Source organism: Choloepus didactylus, chromosome 8 (genome assembly GCF_015220235.1).
Source record: "Choloepus didactylus isolate mChoDid1 chromosome 8, mChoDid1.pri, whole genome shotgun sequence".
Taxonomy (NCBI): Eukaryota; Metazoa; Chordata; class Mammalia; order Pilosa; family Megalonychidae; genus Choloepus; species Choloepus didactylus.
Genome location: NC_051314.1, coordinates 97,998,024 through 98,021,160, shown reverse-complemented (window position 1 = coordinate 98,021,160; position 23,137 = coordinate 97,998,024). Strand labels below are relative to the sequence as shown.

The following is a 23,137-nucleotide window of genomic DNA, read 5'->3' as shown; positions in this document are numbered from 1 at the left end:
GTCCGAAGATGTTGTTTAAAAAAAATCTTACTCCCAAGAAGTTTGCTTATAAAAAGTTCATTAATAAAAATGCTCCCAGGTTAATCAAGGTTTAATATTATAGCTTTGAAAATCTAGTACCTAATTAAAATGTTTCCAAAAACATATCTGTGTAGATTGAGTATATTAAAATATAATTTTCCTTGAAAGAAAGTTCCCCTGAGGAAGATTTCTTTGAGAAGGGAATGTAAATGAATATGTTGGAAATTCCAGGAAATACTTATGGGCATTCACCAACTTCATTACATATATAGACAGTGTGATATAATAATAAAAATAACCAAAATTGGGAGCTAAGAGCCATGATTTTGCTGTTTGCCTCTGTTATGTCTTCCTGCTCAAGCTGATTCAACAATTTCAAGCTTCAGTTTCCCCACTGTTAAAATGGAAATGATATCTGTCTTGGCTATCTCTCAAGGTTTTATAAGAATCAACTCATAACATACCTGTAAAAGTGTTTGTAAAATGCAAGTTAGACTATTTCTTTAATTTGTATAACACATACTCATCATTTCAATCCAGGTATTGTTGGCCTCTCATAAACCAATAAATTTTGGTATCTTACAGAAATTCAAAAGCCTTTCTCCCTTTTCCCCAAAACTGCCTCTTCCACCCTAGAGTCACAACTGTCTCTGGCCATGACACAATTCTATAACAATAAATTTACTGAGTATCTAGAATGTGCCCAGGATGAATATACACTTACACAGCCTTTCTTTGGGTCAGTAACTGTGTTCTAAGAATTTCAAATGAATTAATTCATTTAATATTTACAATAACCATATAAGGAAGGTACTACAACTAACCCCTTTTTACAGGTGAGGAAACCGGGGGCAGAGAGATTTAAAAAAAAAACAAACAAAAAAAAACTTGCTCAACGTCTTACAAATAGTAGGTAGGACTGTGATATCTGGATTTAGGCAGTTTGGCTTGAGAGTCAGTGTCCTACATTAAACTGCCTCTCTCTTATACAGTGCTGTCAGTCATTCAGCCAAAAAATACGAACTCAGTTTTCTGCATTTCCGAAAAACTTCACCTCATAATAAGAACAAGAATACCACTCACTGACCTACTAAATATATAACCCCATACTACACACTGATAGATATCTTTAATCTGGAGAAGAATTATATAAGGAAGAGTTATAACCTGAATTTTAGAGATGAAGAAAGTTGAAGCTCAAAACAGTTATATCATTGGCCAAATACATGTAACTAGTACATAGAAAAGACAAGATGGAACAATTGAGGTCTGCTGGAGCCCAAAGTTTATTTCTGTTTTTTAAACTGCCCTATGATTTGCCTTCTCAGAAAATTCCAGATGCTCATTGCAAGCTCAAGCAAAACTGAAGAATATGGGAGACTCAAGTCTTCTTGAGTCTATACACATCAAGTAATGAAAACAATGGATTAACTATTGAGAATTTAGAGTAGAAATGGTAGATATGTCAGAAAATCTAAGTCCCTAGCAGGTATATATCAAGAGTTTACTACTTTCCATGTAGCATCACATCTCCAAAGAAAAGTTCAAAATAGATTCTTGGAGTATAATTTTATTAAAGCTCTACTACTTCTAAAATCTAAGATTTCCAAAGCTCATAGCTTATAAAGAGAAAAAAAGACCACAAATCAAAAATATCCAGGCTACTGAGGCTCTAAACTGATATATTATCATGTTCTTTACTTTTGGTTTTCTAAAGTCTGCACGATTTCCTTAGGTCTATTAACTTGGGATCATTGAGTGAAGTGGATCATTTCAGACAATGCCTTTAAGAAACTTTCCTTGGTGTCACAAAATTCAGCTATTTTGTGGCCCTTCAAGTCTGTACATAAATTTGATCTATAGCTTCCTTTTTTAGAATGATGGGCAATTTTTCAGAACTATAAAATTAAGTAATAAAGACAATAATGAAAATCCCCCCAAACTATCTGCCTTGTGCCTTTCCTCAACACCCAATTAAAAAAGATACTGAAGGTAAAGTAAAACAAGGCATGTTTCACCTTTGCCTTCACAGGGCAAAGATCTAACACTTTTTTCTTGACAATATCCTCTCTGAATTTAGAAGAGAAGGAACAGGTAAACAAAGCCTTAAAGTGATTACAATAGAAATTGTCAAAATTTCAAGTTTTATGAAGCCACGAACTACTTATCTAATAGAAAGGAGATTTCAATTGCAATTTCTTTGCCAGATAAATTTTGGATAAATCTTAAATCCCTGTTAATTTGTTCTTAGGAAACCTTGCCTTCTGGATTTCCCACTGCTAGGAATTAGGAACAACTAATAAGAAAAATGATGGTGTGTTTTAAGTTCCTAGCATGCTGGTTAAATGTTGACTCTATTATGACCCTCAAAAAAGTCCTTTGGTAGAAAAATTTAGTAGAGGCAAGCATTCTAGCCTCTGAAATCGCAAGCAAATAAATTCCTGTTATTAAGCCAACCCCATGACTGGCATTTGTTTTAGCAGCTAAGAAACTAAAGCACTTGCTTTAGAAAATCCTGAAGTCCAGGCCATTCCCCAGGTCAATTAAATCAGAATCTCTGGGAATGGGCCGCACACATCAATATTCTTCAAATCTAAGCAATTCTGACATACAGTAAAGTTGAAGATTCAGTGGTCTAGAAAATACCTACCACTAAGATTGGCATTTAGTCACTTTGCAATCATCCTTTGGGTTTCAGAATCCTAGTTTGAACATCTATTGATTTTTCCCCCCTTTGAAATGAGGATTCAAAAGGGAGAGAGAAAATAGCTGCAGTTGACCCTCTAATTACTTTCTCAATTTTCTAGCAAAAACCAGAATCAGATTCACCTGAACAGCTGATTTCTCTCCACCACCTCACAGTACCATTGTATTTAAACCAAACAAGCATTTACAATGGTAATAGTAAAAGACAATGTTGAGTCACTCTTTGGATCCTATCCTGGCACAAGCCTGAGAAAGAATACTCTCACATGGAAAATCTCTACTTGTGAATACTGAGAAATGGCTTAGTCTGACAACACAGCATTTCCTCCCAGAATGCTTATCAAATTGATTGTGACACACCTTGGCCCCTGTCCTCTTCACTTTCCAACTGTCTGCTGCCTGCTTGGAATGTCTCTTGGCTTTAGAAAACCAGTTGAGTGCTGGTCTCTGAGCCAAAGCAGCATTTGGGCAGCAGAGCACTGAATGCAATGCGGGCTTCCGAGAATCTAAATGGGTCTTTAAGGTCTTAGCTTTCCTGTGTTTGGCTCCACTCTAAAGAATTTAGGCAAGTGGAAGATTTATGCCACCGACTTAGAAACGCAGTCTTCAGGAACAGCAAATTGAGCATGTGGAATTAATTCTCCTACATGCCTGAAAGCCAAAGCAAAAACTGTAACTATCAGCATTTTTGAGAGCTAGCATGTCAATGGACCTTATAAGACTGGAAGGTTAAGTGACACGTGCCATGGCACAGTTAATTCGAGCATTAGAAAGGGTAAAAGGAACCAGTTCTTACAACACCTGACCAGTGCTCATCCCATTAACAAATTTCAGTGTCTTAATGTCCAGGTCCTATTCTTTACATTCTAGTTGCAAGAGGAAATTAGCAGTCTTTTTTTTTTCTTTTTTTTTTCTTTTTTTGGAGTGGAGGGATACTAGCAATATCAACATTTTAAATGCACATATTCTTGATTCATTCATTTCACCTTTAGGAATTTATCCTACATAAATACATATAAGCACAAAAATATTTGAACAAGGATGTTTGTTGCCACATTCTTTGTGGTACTGAAAAACTGAAGTCAATGTAAATGTCAATCAATACAACCTTTAAACAGAATGAAGTAGACCTATAAGCACTGAAACAGAAAGATCTCCAACACATAAAGGTAAATTAAAAATAAAACAAGTCACAAAAAAAAGTTATACTATTATCCCATTTATGCAAAAGAGGAAAATATGCATGTGTATGTGTGTAAATTCACAGGAAGCATCTGGAAAGATATTCGGAGAACTGCTCAAAGTGGTTGTTTCAGATAAAAGCAGGGGTAATTCGGGATATACTTCGACATCATTTGGCAATGAAACATAGAGAACAAATTTCCATAATATTTGGGTAATTAAATATAAACATATTTGGAAAAATATCCCCTAACCTCATTGTAAACTATCCAGAATAGTCATAAAGGGCATACTTATTTAGAAATAAAGATGTTGTTTTTAATAGTATATATGAAAACTTTAAATACCCACTATGCTAGAATGTTGGTTATGTTATTTATGTCATGACTAAAGAATAAAGAGAAGCCAATTAAATAAAGAATAATTAGAAAATTAATTGAAATTCTTCACAGTCTTCTTTTCTCAAGGTTACTTCTGTTGGGTTTTCAGTGTCAGAAAAGCAATATAAACAACTATGGATAATACAATTTCACGAGGCTTTGAATGTTTACATTTTTAAAAAGCAGGTTTGTAACTCATAGCCAAAACAAAATAAATTTCTCAGGATGAGGGTAAAAGTAATGAAATAAAAGACTAATTCAAATATGCCTCTTCCTTATACCAACCAATAAAATTCACAATACCTGATTTCACAGGAGTGGAGAGGACACTTGTATTTATTTGTGACTACTGGAAAGCTAGAATCAGAAGGGCACTGGATAAAGAAAGCTTCCATTTAGATGGTGGTATGAACCAGGAACGGTAAAAAGTACAGAGTGTGTGTCTAGTCTTCAGCAGTAGAGTCTTAGACTTAACCGAGAAGGTGGAATAAAGAACAAGCAGATCACCAGGTGGAGTAATAAAGAAGCAGACTGCCAAGTAGACAAGATGGAGTGCTCTTCCAAGTAAAGGAAATAATAATTGCAAAAGCATGGATGCTAAGAACATAGTAGGCCTTAAAAAATTTCATTGGAGCTGCAACACAGAGTTGGCAGAGAAGAAGGTGAGACACAATGCTGAAGATGGAGGGCAGGAACAGGTCATGAAGGGCCTTCATAAGCCAAGCAAATGAACTTGGACTTTTTATCCTTTAGTCCAGTGCAGTCCTGTATGGGGGTCATTAGCCATACGTGGCTACTGAAGCACCTGCAATGTGGCCAAAATGAAATGAGATGCTCCATAATTGTAAAATACATACCAGATTTCAAAGACTTAGTATTAAAAAATGTAGATTACCTCATTATCATTGTTTTAGACTTGATTACATGTTGAAATGATAATGTTTGGGGTATATTGGGTTAAATGAAATATATTAATGAACATAGATTCACCTGTTTACTTTCTGAATGGGGCTACTAAAAATTTTAAATTACATATGTGGCTTGCATTATATTTGTATTTTACAAATGTAATTAGATGTATAGCAGAGGAGCATTAGATGGGATTCACACTTTAGAACAATCATACTGGCTACAGGCTGAAGGACGGTTTCTAGGATGACCAGATAGGATGCAAGAAAACCAGTTCTAAAGCCATCATCACAGAGAAGAAAAGACGAAGGCTTGTTAAGGCAAGGATATTGGAGATGAAAATAAGGAGAGAGATTCAACCATCAGTCATAGGGAGTAAAGGATCAAAAAGAAGATAAGATAAATTTCAAGATTTTGTTTGGATAGTTGGGTTAATGATTGATTCCATTAAGCCAGAAGAATATTGTAAGAGGAAGATCTGGTTGAATAAGAAGTTCAGGAAAAAAAAAAAGATTAATTCAGTGTGGCATATATTGTGTTTGAGATGCATAGGAGACTGAAGTATACATGTTCAGTAGGCAGAAAGAAATATGCTGGAGTTCTGGAAAAATCATTGGATTGGAGATAGGGACATGTTATTCATCAGTACATTCATAGTGAGTGACATCATACATATAGATGTCATTGCTGGAAACTGTCCTTTTTGAAAAGAGCGCAGAATTCTGAGGAACACCATACTTACCGGGTAAGTAAAAAACCTGTCAAGAGATTAGGAAGAAGAAGCCAGAAGGATTAGAATAGAACCAGGAGATAATGTTCTAAAAGCCAAGCAAATGGAGTTACAAGGAGAGTAGTCAACAAGTGGTAGAGAGGTTTGAGATAAGAAAATTGCCCATTATGTGAAATTTTGGGAGCTTAATGGTGATGTACATGCATTTTTACATGTAATGTCTCATTTAATTCTTACAGCACTGCCATGAGGTAGGTACTATAATTACTATAGTACCTATAGGTAGGTACTATAATTACTATAAAATAGGAGACACGGTGAGGTTAAGTAACAGGATTCAACTCTAGGCCACCTGGTACTAGAATTCCTACTCATATTCCCAACTATAGAGACATATGTGACCAGCTCACCATCTCCCTGGGAATACTGAGTGAGCTAAGGGAAGTTTGTACTATCAACAATAGAATGAAAATTTCTTCTGTTCAACTGTCAGCTTTGATCAGTTCTTCAGGGAAGTTAGGGATTGCCCATCAGACAAAGTAAATGGAAACAGCTATTTCTTGATTTTTGTCAACCATTTTTGTTGGCTATTCAAAAGGCTTTTAGAATCGATACAAGCCTGTCCTAGGGAGAGGGGCTAATGGTGGAGTCATATATCCAATCCTCTGAGATCTTGCTTTAGTTATCAGCAGTGGGGAGGTGGGGTGAGGAATAGGAAAGACTGAAACAAAAAAGCAAGAGACACGAGGATGACAGTCACTTTAAGCTTTATATAGGCTTCTCCACCCTCTCTCAGCTCTCCACACTGAATGCAGTCTTTTCTAAACGCCATGTAGAAGTTTCCGTAGACTTTGGGAAAGTGAAGCAGGACACTTATTACAGGATCCCCACAAACTTTAGTGCAGGTCTTGTTTCCAGCTTAGCACAGTAAACTGCATTAGTCACCCCTGGTTTCTAAGAGAACTAAGAAAATTTCCTGGTATGAAAGGCCCCTTTTCTCTTTCCATGGTTATCATAACAAAGGCTATTGTCATTAAGTTTTTAATATCCTGCTGGTCAGATGCGTTGACAGTCTTATTATAACAAAAGGCATTCTAGTAATTATTATTTAAACAGCTCTGCCATGGCCCTCCTCTGGCCCACAAAATATCTGCACCTCTTCTCCCATTCACTAGTATAAAGCCTATAAGCTACTGTTAGACAGTAATTCACTCGAGTTAGCAAGCATCTTATTTTGAACAGTAAACATCCCCCTGAATTTTGGTATTTAACCAGTTCACCCTAAAGAGAAGAGATCATTTGAAGAATGACAGTTTGAAGAGGAACAATAAACTGATAGACTATGTTGGGTACTATTTGCGTGCTGAACACCTGGTAGATATAGGGGGGGGATAAAGAGGTGGCGTACTTAAGGAAAGATCCAGAAGAAGGACAGAAAGGGAGGACAATACAGATAATAAGCCTAGGTCACTACTGCACAGTTTCCCATGGGTTCTGTCCTACCAGGAAATTTCTCTCCAAATATTGACCCCTCAAAACTTAGTTCCAATGGGCCCCACTGAAACAAGTGGCTGGAAGTTACATACTTTTGGGAGAAGTGTCAAGGTACATCTTAGGGCATGATGATCCAGAAGTAATGGAACTGAGATACCTGGGTCTGATTAGAGAAAAAAATTCTTCAATCTAGAAGTCTAGAATATTTTTGGAAGATATAATTTTATTTCAGGAAAATTCTGGTGAAATTATTCCAAGGTTCTCTTCAAAGCCTTGTAATTTAATAAAATTACAATCAGGTCAGAAGCATTTGCTTGATTGTAGAAACAATTAAGCATTATATTAGAAGACTGAAGGACCAATAATTAATAGAAATGCTAATTACTCCTTCTACCCCAGAGCCAGGGCAATGAAAATTTAATCATTAATTATAGTACCTCAGTGTACTGCTGGACAACATTTTCGGGAGTAGGTCCAAGAAATATATAAAAGTCAAGTATTCCTCCAATGGTCCTGAATGTTAAAGAAGGATGTGGTTTCAGAGTAATATCTAAGGAGAACAAAACAAAGTACAGAATAAGCACAATTAAGTGGCATAGATCACGGTTTCAATATTTCTACCAGGCTGGTTATCTAATTGCGTTAGACACAATTCATATTTGTGAAAGAGAGATCTAAGTATCTGCCAGGATTTGCCCATTCTGTGTATTCACAGTTTTATTTTCTTTCCTAAAGAGATCATCAAGTCAGTTATATTTTGCATTTACACCAAACCCCCACAACACACAAAAGTGAAAAATGTGGCCTTTGCAATATTTACATTGCTGAGATGGTACAGCAAATCTAGTGACACAACATTACGGTGAAATTTCTAGTAGATTTTACTTTCTCAAATGGTTTCTGATTGCTCAAGTTATGTAATATATGTGTTGCAATGTATTACAGCTGTTTATATGTATCACTAAAAAGTTTTCCATCGTGAAAAAACAAAGTATTGAAATGTAGTCAATCTCTCACTCTTTATGTTCAAATTACTAACATTTTTTAAAGGGAGAAAAGGCAAAATTAACATTTAAATTGTCATTTGCTTCTTTATAATTTAACCAGACAATCACATTACCTTGGGCATTGGAATTCAGGAGGAGAACACCATGAGCATTAAAATCATTCTCTATGCACATATAAAAAGGATGAACTCCATAGAGATTGCTAAATGCCTGCAACACAAAGAAGAAATATGTTTCCTGGTGGTTTATTACATTTTATTTTTCCATTTCAATGAGATCTAGTAGCAATTAATGATATACCAGAAAAAAAAAAGTGTAATTTATATTGTGAGGGCAAAGAGGCAAACAGGTAAAAAACATGAGTGGGTGTAAAATTCTGAACTTGCCTTATGACTGATTAAGTATAAACCAAAATGATTTCTGAGAGTAAATTTATGGCACCTTATAGAAAGTCATTCTTATCATTCATGGCCTCTTTTCTTTCTTTCAATAAACAGATTTCTAGTATTAATCTATATTCACACATTACCGCTGGCGATTGATCTCTGGAAAACATTCCATATTTAACAAAATTAACATCATGCTTAAAGGATGGATGTTCATGTTCACCAAATCCATAAACTGAAGTGGATGGGAGAGTGGTGGTCATTTGTAAAAACTGGTTAGAAAAAATTAGGCCTCCAAGAGATGTTTCCCACCTGTGTCAGAAAGAGAAATATAAATAAAGTGACCAGGTAGCTCTTAACAATGAACATTTTTCTTCAGTAAGCACTGGTCAAAAAAATCCTATAAAGTTAGCTTAGAGGGGGAATAAGAAAACAAAGACACTATGAGGGGATCCTGAGGAAAGGGTTAGGAATTCACATTTATTGAGTATTTACTAGATGCTGGTCCCTGAATTGTACACATTATCTATGGTATTTTATTTAATCCTAGCAATAACCCTATGGGAAGGCATTATTATTCCATTTTATAAATGAAGAAACTGAGACTCAAAAAGATTAAAGGTTATGTAAGTTGTCTAAAACTATATAAATAATAGTACCAGGATTCAAAGTCAGTTTTGTTTGCTAAAATTTTTATGAAACATTTTATCTGTTGAGATGTAAATAGAAATAAAAGTAGTCTGTGTTCAAATAAATTTGGCTGGGTTATACAAACCTAAGTAGATTCCTTTTCTGTAGGACCTTCTCAGAGTTTTTAATAAGAAACAATACATAACGAATCACCAAGAGGAGGTTATCACATGTAACATCTTTTAAATGTAATTGACTACAGAAAACTTTTGTCCTAGAACATCTATTGACATTGTGGAAGCCAGTGTTAAATAACTTAAGAGAAAGAGAGCGAGCAGTGGTGGAGGAGGTGACAGAACCAGCAGTCACAGTGGTGGGAGGGGCCCATAGCCTCAGTCCACCCCCTACTCCTCTTCAATTCCTGGCCCTATTCCATAGGAGAAGTAGGTGCTCCTATGTTCACTACTAAAGGAGAGTTCCCCATAATACACTTGAGGTAACTGTAGCCAAGCAACAAAACTTAATATGTTTCACAGAAATTGCTGATGTATTAATCTTCATCTTTATTTCCCCTCTCCCTCATTCAAGGAACACTTCCCAAGTGCCTGTTATGTACCAAGCACAGTCCTGGACACAGAAGAAAGGCCCAGAGGAGTAAAAGGCAGGGACAAACAGATAGTTACAACACAATGGGGCATGTGTAGAAATATAAGTTCCCACTGATACAGCAGCAGAACAGGGGACACATTACAGGCTGAGAAGTGAAGGATCAGGCAAAAATATCATGAGCCACTGAGGTACTGTATGTGAAGAGTAATGGTCTATATCAATTTGGTGTCCCATTGGAAAAAGTTTTTCTTAACTGTATTCTTGTGTTCTTAGTTGAATAAAGGTTTTCAGACCCTAATAAGCAAGAAAACTCATTTAATTTTTCAAGGTATCAGAAGCCTCAGAGCAAGTTTTCTTTTTCACTTTTTTTTTTTCCTCACTAGCAAGTATCAGAGCCTCAATATGTAATTTCCTGAGAGGTCATTAAAAATTTCACTTAGCCAAAGACCTGAAATAAAGACTAAAATGATACTTTATGATTAATTGTTAACATCAAAAATAATCATTTGCCTCAAAGATCATATAAGAATATTGATGAGAAGAAAATGTGCTCTTGTTTTGAATTTTAAGCATTTGTCTCAAGGATTGTATAAGAATATTAATTAGTATTTTAAAAAATGTCTCAAGTTTGAGCTCCAAAGAAATCATTCAGAAAGGATGCACTGAAAGGTTATATTCAGAATATTAAAAATGATCACAGCACATGCTGACCAACCAGAACCCACATGGACCATGGGCTGAAGTAGAAACCCGAAGGCCTCCACAAATGCAGTCCTTCACTGGAACTTAGGGATTGTGGAGAGGTCCTGTTGGAGGGACTGAGGAGCAACAGAATAACAAAGGAGGCATGGGTTAGCTCAGAACAAGCAAGGATTGTAGAAACATTCAAACATTTTAAGAGCAGTTATGCTCATACTGGTGCCTACCTCTAAGGAACAGTCATTATACTTCTAAGGAATTAATTTCTAGCTCAATTTGCCATAAAACTTACAGATCACTTTATCTCTCAGAAAAATATCATTTAAAAAATCCTTTGGATTTGACTTTTCTATGTAAAGACATCAGTTAGCTTTAGTAGTATACTATCCATGGTACTTCAAAAAGCAGTCTATGCTATTGTTTATGGAAGAAACTGATTTTGTTGGAATTATCTAAAGTATTATTCATTTAAGTAAAGCAGTACTAAAGACAGCCCGCTATTTGTCTCATAAATTCTAAACACAAAACTGAAATGCAGACTTATGGCCCTCTTTTCCTAAATAGAAAAAGAATTTAATCATAGTCTATAGAATTCATATGTTGGTTGGTTGAAATAGCAAGTTTGCCATAAATTTGTGGCATTTTGTGAGTTGTTATTGACAGCTCACTGGCACTGGAATAACTGATGTAATAGGCACAAGTTGTATAAGTCTTCTCTCTTCTGTTTCTCATTATTTTCAAATGTTCTCAATGGGTTAGCACTGTTGCAGAATATCTGCAAATCTCTCGAGATTTCCATAAGCCATATTACAATTTTTCTTTCCTACTTCTCATTTACCTTCATGAAATTTGATTATATATAAAAAGAAAGGAGGAAAGAAGGGAAGGAGGGAGGGAGGGAGGAAGGAAGGAAGGAAGGAAAGAAGGAAGGAGGCTTCCAGGAAGATGGTGGAATAGAGAGAGGCAAAACTCATTCCTTCACCAAAAACACCTAGAGAACAGGCAGAAACTGGCCAAAGCAGCAATTCTGGGGAAACAGAAAAACTACAATGAGAAACTGCAGTGAGTGACTGAACTCGACCACGGCTCCTGTTGCCCAGGGCTGGCAGCTTCAGGTTGGCCTGGTTCTTGCCTGGCTGGCTGGTGTGGACTAAGAGTGACAGGGAGGCCTCCCCTCTGGAAAACAGGGGAACACAGCACAGTCCTGATCGAACTGTTGGCCAGTGAAGTTGACTCTCTGGGTCCTGCAGCCTTGAACCTTTCCATGCAGGAGCCTGGGATGCACATGGCTCCATTACTTCCACACACAGAGAAATTGTGGTGAGTGACAGAACTCTATGGTGCCTCCCAGAGCTCATCCTCCACCACTGAGGCTGGCAGCTTCAGTCGGCCTGGTTCTTGCTCAGCTGACTGCAGTGGTCTGGGAGAGACAGGGAGGCCCAACCACCAGGAAAAGAGGGGAACACAGTACAGTTGTGACCAAACTGCTGGCTGGTGAAATTGACCCTCTGGGTCCCGCAGCCATGATCCCTTCCAGGAAGGAGACAGGGATGCCTGCTGTGCCATTGCTTCTGCACACAGTTGGACTCAAGTCCACCACAGTTCTCAGTGCTCATCTCCCATCCTCAAAGCCAACAGCCTCTGGTCGGCCTGGGCCTTGTCTGCTTGGCTGCTGCAGACTAGAAGAATCAGGTAAGCCCTCCCACCCAGGAACAGAGGGGAATGTGGCACAGTTCTCATCCAACTGTTAATTTGCAAAATTGGACCATGGAATCCCACAGCCTAAGTCTTTTCTGAAGAGGCACCTGCAGGACTGCAGTGCCATTATTTCCATCTGCTTCAGAAACAGAGGGGACAACTAACTAAAAAATAACTTACCTTTGTAGGGCTGTGGGGCATAGGATGCCAAAAAGCAGCATCTGCTGGGAAGGCTGGGAAAGCGCAGTCTTGGGAAGCTACTTTCCTGACCCTCTCACCAGGACTCTTTGGAACTGGTCTGCAACCCTGCATGGACTCTGGTCCAGTTAAAGCTGGGAAATACTAACAAACCAAGCGCCAAAGAAGACCTTTAACATGAAGCCAATCAACCACAAAATCAAAGACAAGAGAGGGAAACCAACTTTCAAAATAATCTTATCAAGATAATCAGGTGCCCAGATGCCAGCAAAAAATTACAAGACATTCTAAGAAAGAAGAAGACATGGTCAAGCCAAACATTCAAAAAGTCAGCGGAGATAGAGACTTTGGAACAACTAATCAAAGATGTTCAAACAAATCTCCTAAACAATTTCAATGAGATGGTTAAAGAGTTAAAGCACATTAAGAAGACACTAGGAGAGCATAAAGAAGAATTTGAAGGAATACGTAGGAAAATAACAGATTATATGAAATAAAAGACACTGTAGATGAAATTAAAAATAAACTAGAGAAACTCAACAGCAGATTTTAAGAGGAAGAAGAAAGGATCAGCAAGGTAGAAGATAGCAAACAAATTCAAACACATAAAAGAACAAATGGAGAAAAAATTGAAAAATTTGAGCTGGGGCTCAGGGAAATGATTAACAACATGAAGCACACAAATATATGCATCACAGGTATCCCCAAAGGAGAAGAGAAGGTAAAGGGCCAGAAAGAACATTTGAGGAAATAACAGCTGAAATTTTCCCAATCCTTATGAAAGATATAAATATGCAAAATAAAGAAGTCCAACTTACTCCAAATAAATAAATCTGAAAACACCTACTCCAAGACACATACTAATCAGACTGTCAAATACCAAAGAGAAGGAGAAAACCCTGAAAGTAGCAAGAGAAAAGCAATTCACCACATACAGGGAAGCCACATAAGGCTAAGGCCTGACTTCTCATCAGACACCATGAAGGCGAGAAGGCAGTGGTATGATACATTTAAGATAATGAAAGAGAAATACTGCCATTCAAGAATTCATTATCCAGCAAAGCTGTCCCTCAAAAGTGAGGAAAAATTAAAATATTTGCAGATAAACAGAAGCTGAGAGAGTTTGTTAACAAGAGTCTTACCTACAAGAAATACTAAAGGGAGTTCTGCCAACTGAAACACACACACACACACACACACACACAAATAAAACAGGAGAAAGAGGCTTGGAAGAGAACATTAAAAACTAAGATTATCAGTAAAGGTAACTAAAATAATAAAGAGAGAGATAAAAATAGAGCTGAAAAATAAAAGCCAAAGGATAAAAAGGTAGAAGTACTGCTCTTACAGGAATAACATTGATTGTTAATGGATTAAACTTCCTAATCCAAAGACAAAGATTAGCAGAATGGATTAAAAATATGATCCATGTATAGGCAATTTTCAAGAAACTCATTTTAGACCCAAAGATAAAAATATTGAAAGTGAGAGGATGGAAAAAGATATTCCACAGAAGCAGTAATCAAAAAACTGCTGGGGAAGCTACACTAATAAATATCAGACAAATAGACTTCAAAGTGCAAAAATGTTATGAGACAAAGAAGGACACTACATATTAATAAAAAGGGCAATTCACCAAAAAGAAATAACATCATAAACATCTATGCACCTAATCAAGCTGCCCCAAAGGACATGAGACAAACACTGGCAAAACTGAAAGAAGTAAAAGAAGTCTCTACAACAATAGTGGGAGACTTCAACACACCACTCTCGTCATTAGATAAAATGCCTAAACAGAGGATCAAAAAGGAAACAGAGAACCAAAATAAGAGGATAAATGAATTAGACCTAACAGACATATACAGAACACTGCACCCCAAAACAGCAGGAAAAATATTCTTCTCAAGTGTTCATGGAACATTCTCCAGGACAGACTACATGCTGGGGCACAAAACAGGGCTTAATAAATCTAAAAAGAGTGAAATTATACAAAGCACTTTCTCTGATCATAAAGGAAGGAAGCTGGAAATCAGTAACAGAGAACTGGAAAATTTACAAATATATGGGGGTTAAACAATACGCTCTTAAACAATCAGTGGATCAAAGAAGAAATTGCAAGAGAAATCAGTAAATATCTCAGGATGAATGAAAAGGAGAACATCACATATCAAAACTTATAGGAGGCAGAGAAGGTGCAACTGAGAGTGAATTTACAGCCCTAAATGCCTACTTTTAAAAGGAGGAAAGAGCTAAAATAAATAACTTAACTGAAACCCAGGAGAAATTAGAGAAAGAACAGCAAACTAATTCCAAAGCAAGCAGAAGGATATAAATAACAAGACTAGAGTGGAAATAAATGAAATGGAGAACAAAAAATTCAATAGAAAGAATCATTAAACCCAAAAGTTGGTACTTTGAGATGATCAATAAAATTGACAAACCATTAGCTAGACTGACAAAGACAAAAAGAAAAAAGATGCAAATAAGTAACATCACAAATGGGAGGGGATCATTACCAGGAACCCTAAAGAAATAAAAATGATCAAAAAAGGATACCAGGGACAACTGTACACCAATAAACTAGACAACTTAGATGAAATGGACAATTTCCTGGAAACACATGAACAAGCTACACTGACCCAAGAAGAAATAGAAGACCACAACAAACAAATCACAAGTAAAGAGACTGTACTGATCATCAAAAAGCCTCCCAACAAAAAAAAATGCCCAGGACCAGATGGTTTCACAGGTGGATTTTACCAAGCATTCCAAGAAGAATTAATACCAGTTCTGCTCCAACTCTTAGAAAAAATTGAAGAAGACGGAACACTACATAACTCATTCTATGAAGCCAACATACCTTAATACCAAAGCCTGATAAAATACTACAAGAAAACTACAGACCATATCTCTAATGATTATAGATGTAAAAATCCTTCACAAAATTCTTGCAAATCAAATCCAACAGAACATTAAAAGAATTATACACCATGACAAAGTGGGTTTAATCCCAAGTAGGCAAGGATGGTTCAACACAAGAAAATCAATTAATTTAATATACCACATTAACAAATTGAAAGGGGGAAAACACATATTCATTTTGATAGCCACAGAATAGGCATTTGACAAAATCCAGCATCCTTTCTTGATAAAAACACTTCAAAACATAGATACAGAAAGAAACTTCCTCAACATGATAAAGGGCATGTATGAAAAACCCATAGTTAACATCGTACTCAATGGTGAGAGACTGTAAGCTCTCCCTCTAAGACTGGGAGCAAGTAAAAGATGCCCACTATCACCACTGTTATTCAACATTGTGCTGGAAGTTCTACCTAGGGAAATTAGGCAAGAATAATAAACAAAAGGCATCCGAATTAGAACGGAAGAAGAAAAATGTTCACTCTTTGCAAAGGACCTGATCCTATATTTAGAAAGCCCAAAAAGCCTACGACAAAGCTATTGGAGTTAATACACAAGTTCAGCAAAGTGGTGGGATACAAGATAAATACAAAAAATCAGTATTGTTTCTATACACTAGTAATGAGCTATCCAAAGAAGTAATCAAGAAAAAAATTCCATTCACAATAGCAACTAAGAGAATCAAATATCTAAGATAAATTTAACAAGGATGTAAAGGACCAGTACACAGAAAACTACAAAACATTGATAAAAGAAATCAACGAAGACCTAAACAAATGGTAAGACATTCCATGTTCATGGATTGTAAGGCTAAATGTCGTTAAGATATCAATTCTTCACAAATATCTAGAGATTCAATGCAATACCAATCAAAATTCCAACAGCCTACTTTGCCAAAATGGAAAAGCTAATTATAAAATTTATTTGGAAGGGAAAGGGGCCTTAAATAGCCAAAAACATCTTGAAGAGAAGAACAAACTGGGAAGACTCATACTTCCTGACTGTAAAGCATATTATAGAGCCACAATGGTCAAAACATCATGGTACTAGCATAAGACAGATCTATTGATCCATGGAATATAACAGAGAGTTCAGAAATAGACCTCAGGTCTATGGTCAATTCATTTTTGACAAGGCTCCCAAGTCCACTCAACTGGGACAGAAAAGTCTCTTCAACAAATGGTGCCAGGAGAATTGGGTATCCTTATCCAAAAGAATGAAAGAGGACCCCTATCACATTTCCTATACAAAAATTAACTCAAATTTGATTAAAGACCTAAATGTTAGAGACAAAAGAAAATGTAGGGAAACATCTTCACAATCTAGTGACAGGGGTAGTTTCCTATACCTTACACCCAAAGCACAAGCAATGAAAGAAAAAAAAAAGATGAATGGGGCCTCCTCAAAATTGAATACTTCTGTGCTTCAAGGACTTTGTTAAAAGGGTGAAAAGGAAGCTGACTCAATGGGAAAAAATATTTGGAAACCACATATCTGATAAAAGTTTGATATCCAGAATATATAAAGAAATCTTACAACTGAACAATAAAAAGACAAACAACCCAATTTAAAAATGGACAAAAGACATGAATAGACATTTTTCTGAAGAAGAAATACAGATGACTAAAACGTATATGAAAAGATGCTCACCTTCACTAGCTATTAGGCAAATGCAAATCAAAATACCACAGTGAGATATCATTTCACACCTATTAAAAATGCCACTATTAAACAAACAGTAAACTACAAGTGTTGCAGAGAATGTGGAGAAACAAGAACATGCATTCACTCTGGGTGGAAATGTAAAATGGTACAGCCGCTATGGAAGATGGTTTGGTGGTTCCTCAGATAGCTAAGTATAGAGTTGTCCTATGATCTGGCAATTCTGCTACTCAGTATATATCCAGAAGAACTGAAAGCTCAGGAGAACATACATTCGCACAACAATGTTCACAGTGGCATTATTCACAATTGCCAATAGATGGAAACAATCCAACTGTCCATCAACTGACGAACAGACAAACAAAATGTGGTGTATACATACGATGGAATATCATTCTGCAGTAAGAAGGAATGAAGTCCTGAACCATGCAACAACATGTATGAAACTTGAGGACATTTTGTTGAGTGATACAAACCAGGCACAAAAGGACAAATATTGTATGAACTCACTGGTTTGAACTAATTATCCTATGTAAACTCATAGACATAGAATCTAGAATATAGGTTACCAGGAGAGAGAATGAGGCTAGAGAATGGGGAACTGTTGCTCAAGATGTGCAAAATTTTTAACTAAGTTGAATTGAAATGAGAGGAAATGGATAGAGGTGATGGTAGCACATTATTGTGAGTATAATTAACAGTGCTGAACTGCATGTGAACATGGTGGATAGGGGAAGGTTAGAGTTGTGTATGTTACCAGAAGGAAAGCTAGAGGTTAAAACATTGGACTGTATAACACAGTGAATCTTGTAGCGGACGATGACTGTGATTAACAGTACAAACATAAAAAAGTTCTTTCATGAATTAGAATAAATGTACGACACTTTACAAGGAGTTAATAAGAGAGTGGTATATGGTGGAAAATGCATCTATTGCAAACTATGGACTATAGTTAACAGTAATATCTTAATATTCTTTCTTCAACAGTAACAAATGTACCACACCAATGCTAGGGATCAATGATGGGGGGATAACGAGAACACGATGTTTTGGGTTTCTCTTTTATTTTCCTTTTTTTTTCCTGGAGTAATGAAAATGTTCTAAACTTGATTATGGTGATGAATGCACAATTATGTCATGGTACTGTGAGCCTCTGTTCGTTTACTTTGGATGCAATGTATGGTGTGTGACTATATCTCAATAAAACTGCATTAGAAAAGAAAAAAAAAAGGCAAAGGGAAGGAAAAACTTCCTGAATAAAACAAGCAAAATCTCTTCCTCATTTAGAAAGATCATCTACATAAAATATGAAAACATAGAGCTTTTTCTTTATTCATTAACAAACTAGAGTCTAAATGAAAAAAAGAAAAATAGTAATAGGCCAACAATGTTGATTTAATTTTAAAATGATATTCAAATATAGCATTCTTATTGTTAAATGGAACTAAAATAAATAATTAAATTTAATTTAAAATGTAATTAAAATAGTTTCAGATTATTTTCTTCTTAAGTATTTTATATGGCTTCTATACGTAAATACTATCTTTTTAGAAAGTAAAGAATTGGTTGATTCTATGCAAGATAATATCTTTTGCATGAATCAATGGATGATGGGATTCTAATCTCTTATATTACAACTAATATTGGCTGAATACACCCCAAATGCCCCAAATCACATTCTTCATGACATTAAATATGCAATGTTTTAATGCTCAAATACTGTAGCTTATTACAACTTGGTGTCACTGTGCTCAAACAGCTATTTATTATAAAAGCTGTTAATACGAGAAAAACTTTAAGAAGTTATCTTTTCTAATTCAAAAGAGAAGTATTTCCCTAAAATTTAAAAAGAAATATCAATAGCATTACTACATCCCCACCTCATCACAAAACCTCTCTCTTTAATACATCTAAATAATCTATTTCAATATTTATGCTGTAAAACAGGTAGCGAGCTTCTTTGTTACTAACAAACAACTAAAATTGCTGCATATCTTTTTTAAAAATATGTCTTCACACAGTAGGCACAACTTTGTGGGAATGGAGAAAAAAGCAGACTTGTTGAATACTGTGCCCTGGGAGGAAGATTAATGTGCACTTCTTCTATGAGAGGAAAATTAATTCATAAAAAGACTGTGAGGTCAGTATTTGATGAGTTGGTAATGATCAAGGAAAACAAGATAATAGAGAATGGGAGATCTCTCACTGCCTCTACTTCCACATTTCTCTCTCAGATAAGCTATGTTCTGATAGAAAATATAAAACCATTTTCATATTCTTCCATTTACTTCCCAGCATACTAGTCTTTTTATAAACAGAAGATATCAAGGGTGTTCTTGTTCTTCTGAGCCTTTGTTATCTATTTCCCTCAAAATAAAAAGCCCTCACTGCAACCAACTCGTTCCCGAAGTACTATCTAATCCTTCCTGTCAAAACGAAAACTTTTTTGCATACTTGACACCTCCATTTCTAATTTCTTTCATTCTGTCAGCTGTCCTGTTTAGCCCTTTTGAGAACAAGTAGTCTGTCCTTTATTCCTCCTTATTCCCAATAACAAACACCAAGTGCTAGTTGAGAAAGTATAATTTTTCTTTAGGTACTTGAAGAAAACACCAGGTACAACAAAATGTATTCAGTATAGATTAATAGAAAGCTCAATCCTTCCATTTACCCTTTTGGTACATAGTAACTCACACATTGTTGGAGGAAGCCTTACAAAGTAGTCTAATCAGAACGGGGTGAAGAGATAAAGTATGTATTTACTGCAAACTGATGAACTGTTCCACAACAAAGGAGCACTGGATGTCAGAGCAAATATCTCTCCACAGGCCCCCTCAGCCAGAGGGAATACTGAGGTAACACTCACACTGCATGGTTATAAAAAGCAGACTCTAGCAGGCAGTCTGGACATTTTTCTAAAGGGTTAAAAGTTTAGCTTTGGACCGAGGATCTAACATGGGTGCACAGAGATGAGTGGAAGCCAAGTAGTCCTCCTGGAATAACTGAAAAAAAAAACAGAAACAACTAGTAAATAAGCCAGAATAACTGCAGGGGACAAACGTGACCATCCACTCATCATACACCAACCTGAATTGGGAGGAATGCCCAAGATCACAGCATAAAATCTGTAAGTAAAAACTGTGGATCCAGACCTCCGGAAGATGGCGGTTAGGAGAGACAGGGCAAAAAAAATCTCCATGAAAAATACTAGATAAAAGCCAAAAAGTCATCCAGAACACCAGTTCCAGCAATGCACCAGCTGGACAAGGTCTGCTAAATCCACAGGGACCGGGAGTCTGTGTTCTGAAGCAAGTGAGTAAGCCTGTTGAGAATCCAGCAGCCACACTGCGGTGTGGGGAAACCATGGGTTTGTGTTTGGAGTCGGTCTAGTTCTTTTTAAAAACCCAAAAGCAGCTGAGGATACAGCAGCGAGAACTGCACATGGAAGCACAGCAGGAACGGTGTCTCCACAACCTATGAGTATGTCTCAGTATCTGGCGTGGACGATAGCCTTTTGCGCACCCACTGCTAATTGTCTCAGAGCAAGGCGGGCAGAGGTTAGCCAAAAGGGGAAAAAAACCACGCCCCTTATACCCATCTTCCTGGCGGGCTCGAAACGCTCCTGCCCGGTGCCAACGCCACAGCCTGGAGCTGCGCCAAAAAACCCAGTGTGATGGGAAGTGTTTCCAGCAATGCGCACACACGCTACAATACCTGGCGTGAACAATAGCCTTTTGTGCACCCGCAGCTAATTGTGCAGCGGTGTGAAAATGGGGAAATTAACACACTCCATTCAGCCATCCTTTCAGTGACTGGGAACGCCCCTAAACAGCCCTGTGGCCCAGAACTTCCCTTGAGGGTCGGCGCGCACTTGTGGCGTAGCACAGACTTCCCTCAGCAGAGGCCCTAGAAGGGCACGGCTTGGAAGAGGGACCCACACAGAAATCCCAGGGACCACACGCCAATAGCAAGGGCTTGTGGGTCAGTGGCAGAGACAATCTGTGGCAAGAGCGAACTGAAGGTATAGATTCTTGGAACAGCCTTAAATCTCCAGGAACACCTGGGAGGTTTGATTATTAAAGCCACCCTTGCTCCCTAACTGCTCAGACATATGCCCCACATGCAGGGCAGGCAACACCAACTACACATGCAAAACTGGTGCACCAATTGGACCCCACAAGAATCAGACCCCCACACACCACAAAGACAAAGTTGGGGAGAACTTGCTTGAGGGGAATAGGTGGCTCGCAGATGCCACCTGCTGGTTAGTAAGAGAAAGTGTACTCCACCAAGCTATAGATCTGACAAATTAGAGAGAAGCCTTTGAATTAGCATTTATATCCTAACAGAACCCTATCAAGTTAAGCAAATGCCAAGAGGCCAAAAACAACAGAAAATTTTAAAACATATGAAAAAACCAGACGATATGGATAACCCAAACCCAAGCACCCAAATCAAAAGATCAGAGGAGACACAGTACTTGGAGCAATTAATCAAAGAACTAAAGATGAACAACAAGACCATGGCACAGGATATAAAGGACATGAAGAAGAGCATGGCACACAATATAAAAGACAGGAAGAAGAGCCTACAAGAGCATAAAGAAGAAATTGCAAGGGTAAATAAAAAAAATAGATGGTCTTATGGAAATAAAAGAAACTGTTGACCAAATTAAAAAGATTCCAGATATTCATAGTACAAGACTAGAGGAAGCTGAACTATGAATCGGCGACCTGGAGTATGACAAAATGGAAAATGAAAGAACAGAAGAAAGAATGGGGAAAAAAATGGGAAAATCAAAATGGACCTCAGGGTTATGACAGATAAAATAAAACATCCACATATAAGACTCATTGGTGTTCCAGAAGGGGAAGAGAAGGGTAAAGGTCTAGAAAGAGTTTTCAAAGAAATTGTTGGGAAAGATTTCCCAAACCTTCTACACAACATAAATACACAAAGTATAAATGCCCAGCGAACTCCAAATAGAATAAATCCAAAGAAACCCACTCCCAGATATATTCTGATCAGACTGTCAAATACTGAAGAGAAGGAGCAAGTTCTGAAAGCAGCAAGAGAAAAGCAATTCACCACATACAAAGGAAAAAACATAAGACTAAGTAGTGACTACTCAGCAGCCACTATGGAGTGGAGAAGGCAGTGGCATGACATATTTAAAATTCTGAGAGAGAAAAATTGCCAACCAAGAATTCTTTATCCAGCAAAGCTCTCCTTCAAATCTGAGGGAGAGCTTAGATTTTTCACAAACAAATGCTGAGAGATTTTGCTAATAAAAGACCTGCCCTACTTGAGCTACTAAAAGGAGCCCTACCGACAGACAGACAAAGAAAGGAGAGAGAGAGATGGAGAAAGGTTCTGTAATACTAGATGAAGATGCATTATTTAAGCCATATAATGAGCACTGAATATAAATTTGGCTTTATTATCATCATAGTCATAAAACACAACCCTATATTAAATTATTTTTAATTCTGTATTTCAGAGAGGAATAAACAGACATTGCAGAATGGTGACATTATGAAGGAGAAAACATACTTGGTATCACATCCTATTCCATTTCTTTCACTCTATTTCAAATGGATAACTCAGGTTTATGGTATGGCATTCTTTCTGAAACACCAGAAGTCAGAAGATGAAGATACTTGCCTCATTTTTCTGACTTGCTGATTGTAAATGTGGCCATCTCACTTAACTCGTAAGATGACTCTTAGTTTCCTAATTGATAAGACAGGAATTAGACTAAGAATAATTAAAAACTAGTATATTTAAGTCTGAAAATATAGACTTCTTTTGAAAATCCAAAGGAAGACTCATACTTTTTGAGACCATTGAAAAATGTGTATTCTCAATAATGCTTTATTGGTTGGTGTAGATTAGATGACCCTG

General features: G+C 36.9%; 1 protein-coding gene across 1 annotated transcript in view; it reads right to left on the bottom strand.

Annotated features, from left to right (window-relative positions):
- The window catches only part of LOC119542850 (sucrase-isomaltase, intestinal-like), a 180,421-nt gene that overhangs the window by 87,489 nt on the left and 69,795 nt on the right, over positions 1–23,137 (bottom strand). Inside the window, exons 5-7 of the mRNA XM_037847477.1 lie at positions 8,959–9,127; positions 8,543–8,639; positions 7,860–7,972 (exon numbers count right to left, since the gene is read on the bottom strand). Of these exons, the coding sequence (XP_037703405.1) occupies positions 7,860–7,972; positions 8,543–8,639; positions 8,959–9,127 (379 nt within the window). The remainder of the gene's footprint in view (positions 1–7,859; positions 7,973–8,542; positions 8,640–8,958; positions 9,128–23,137) is intronic.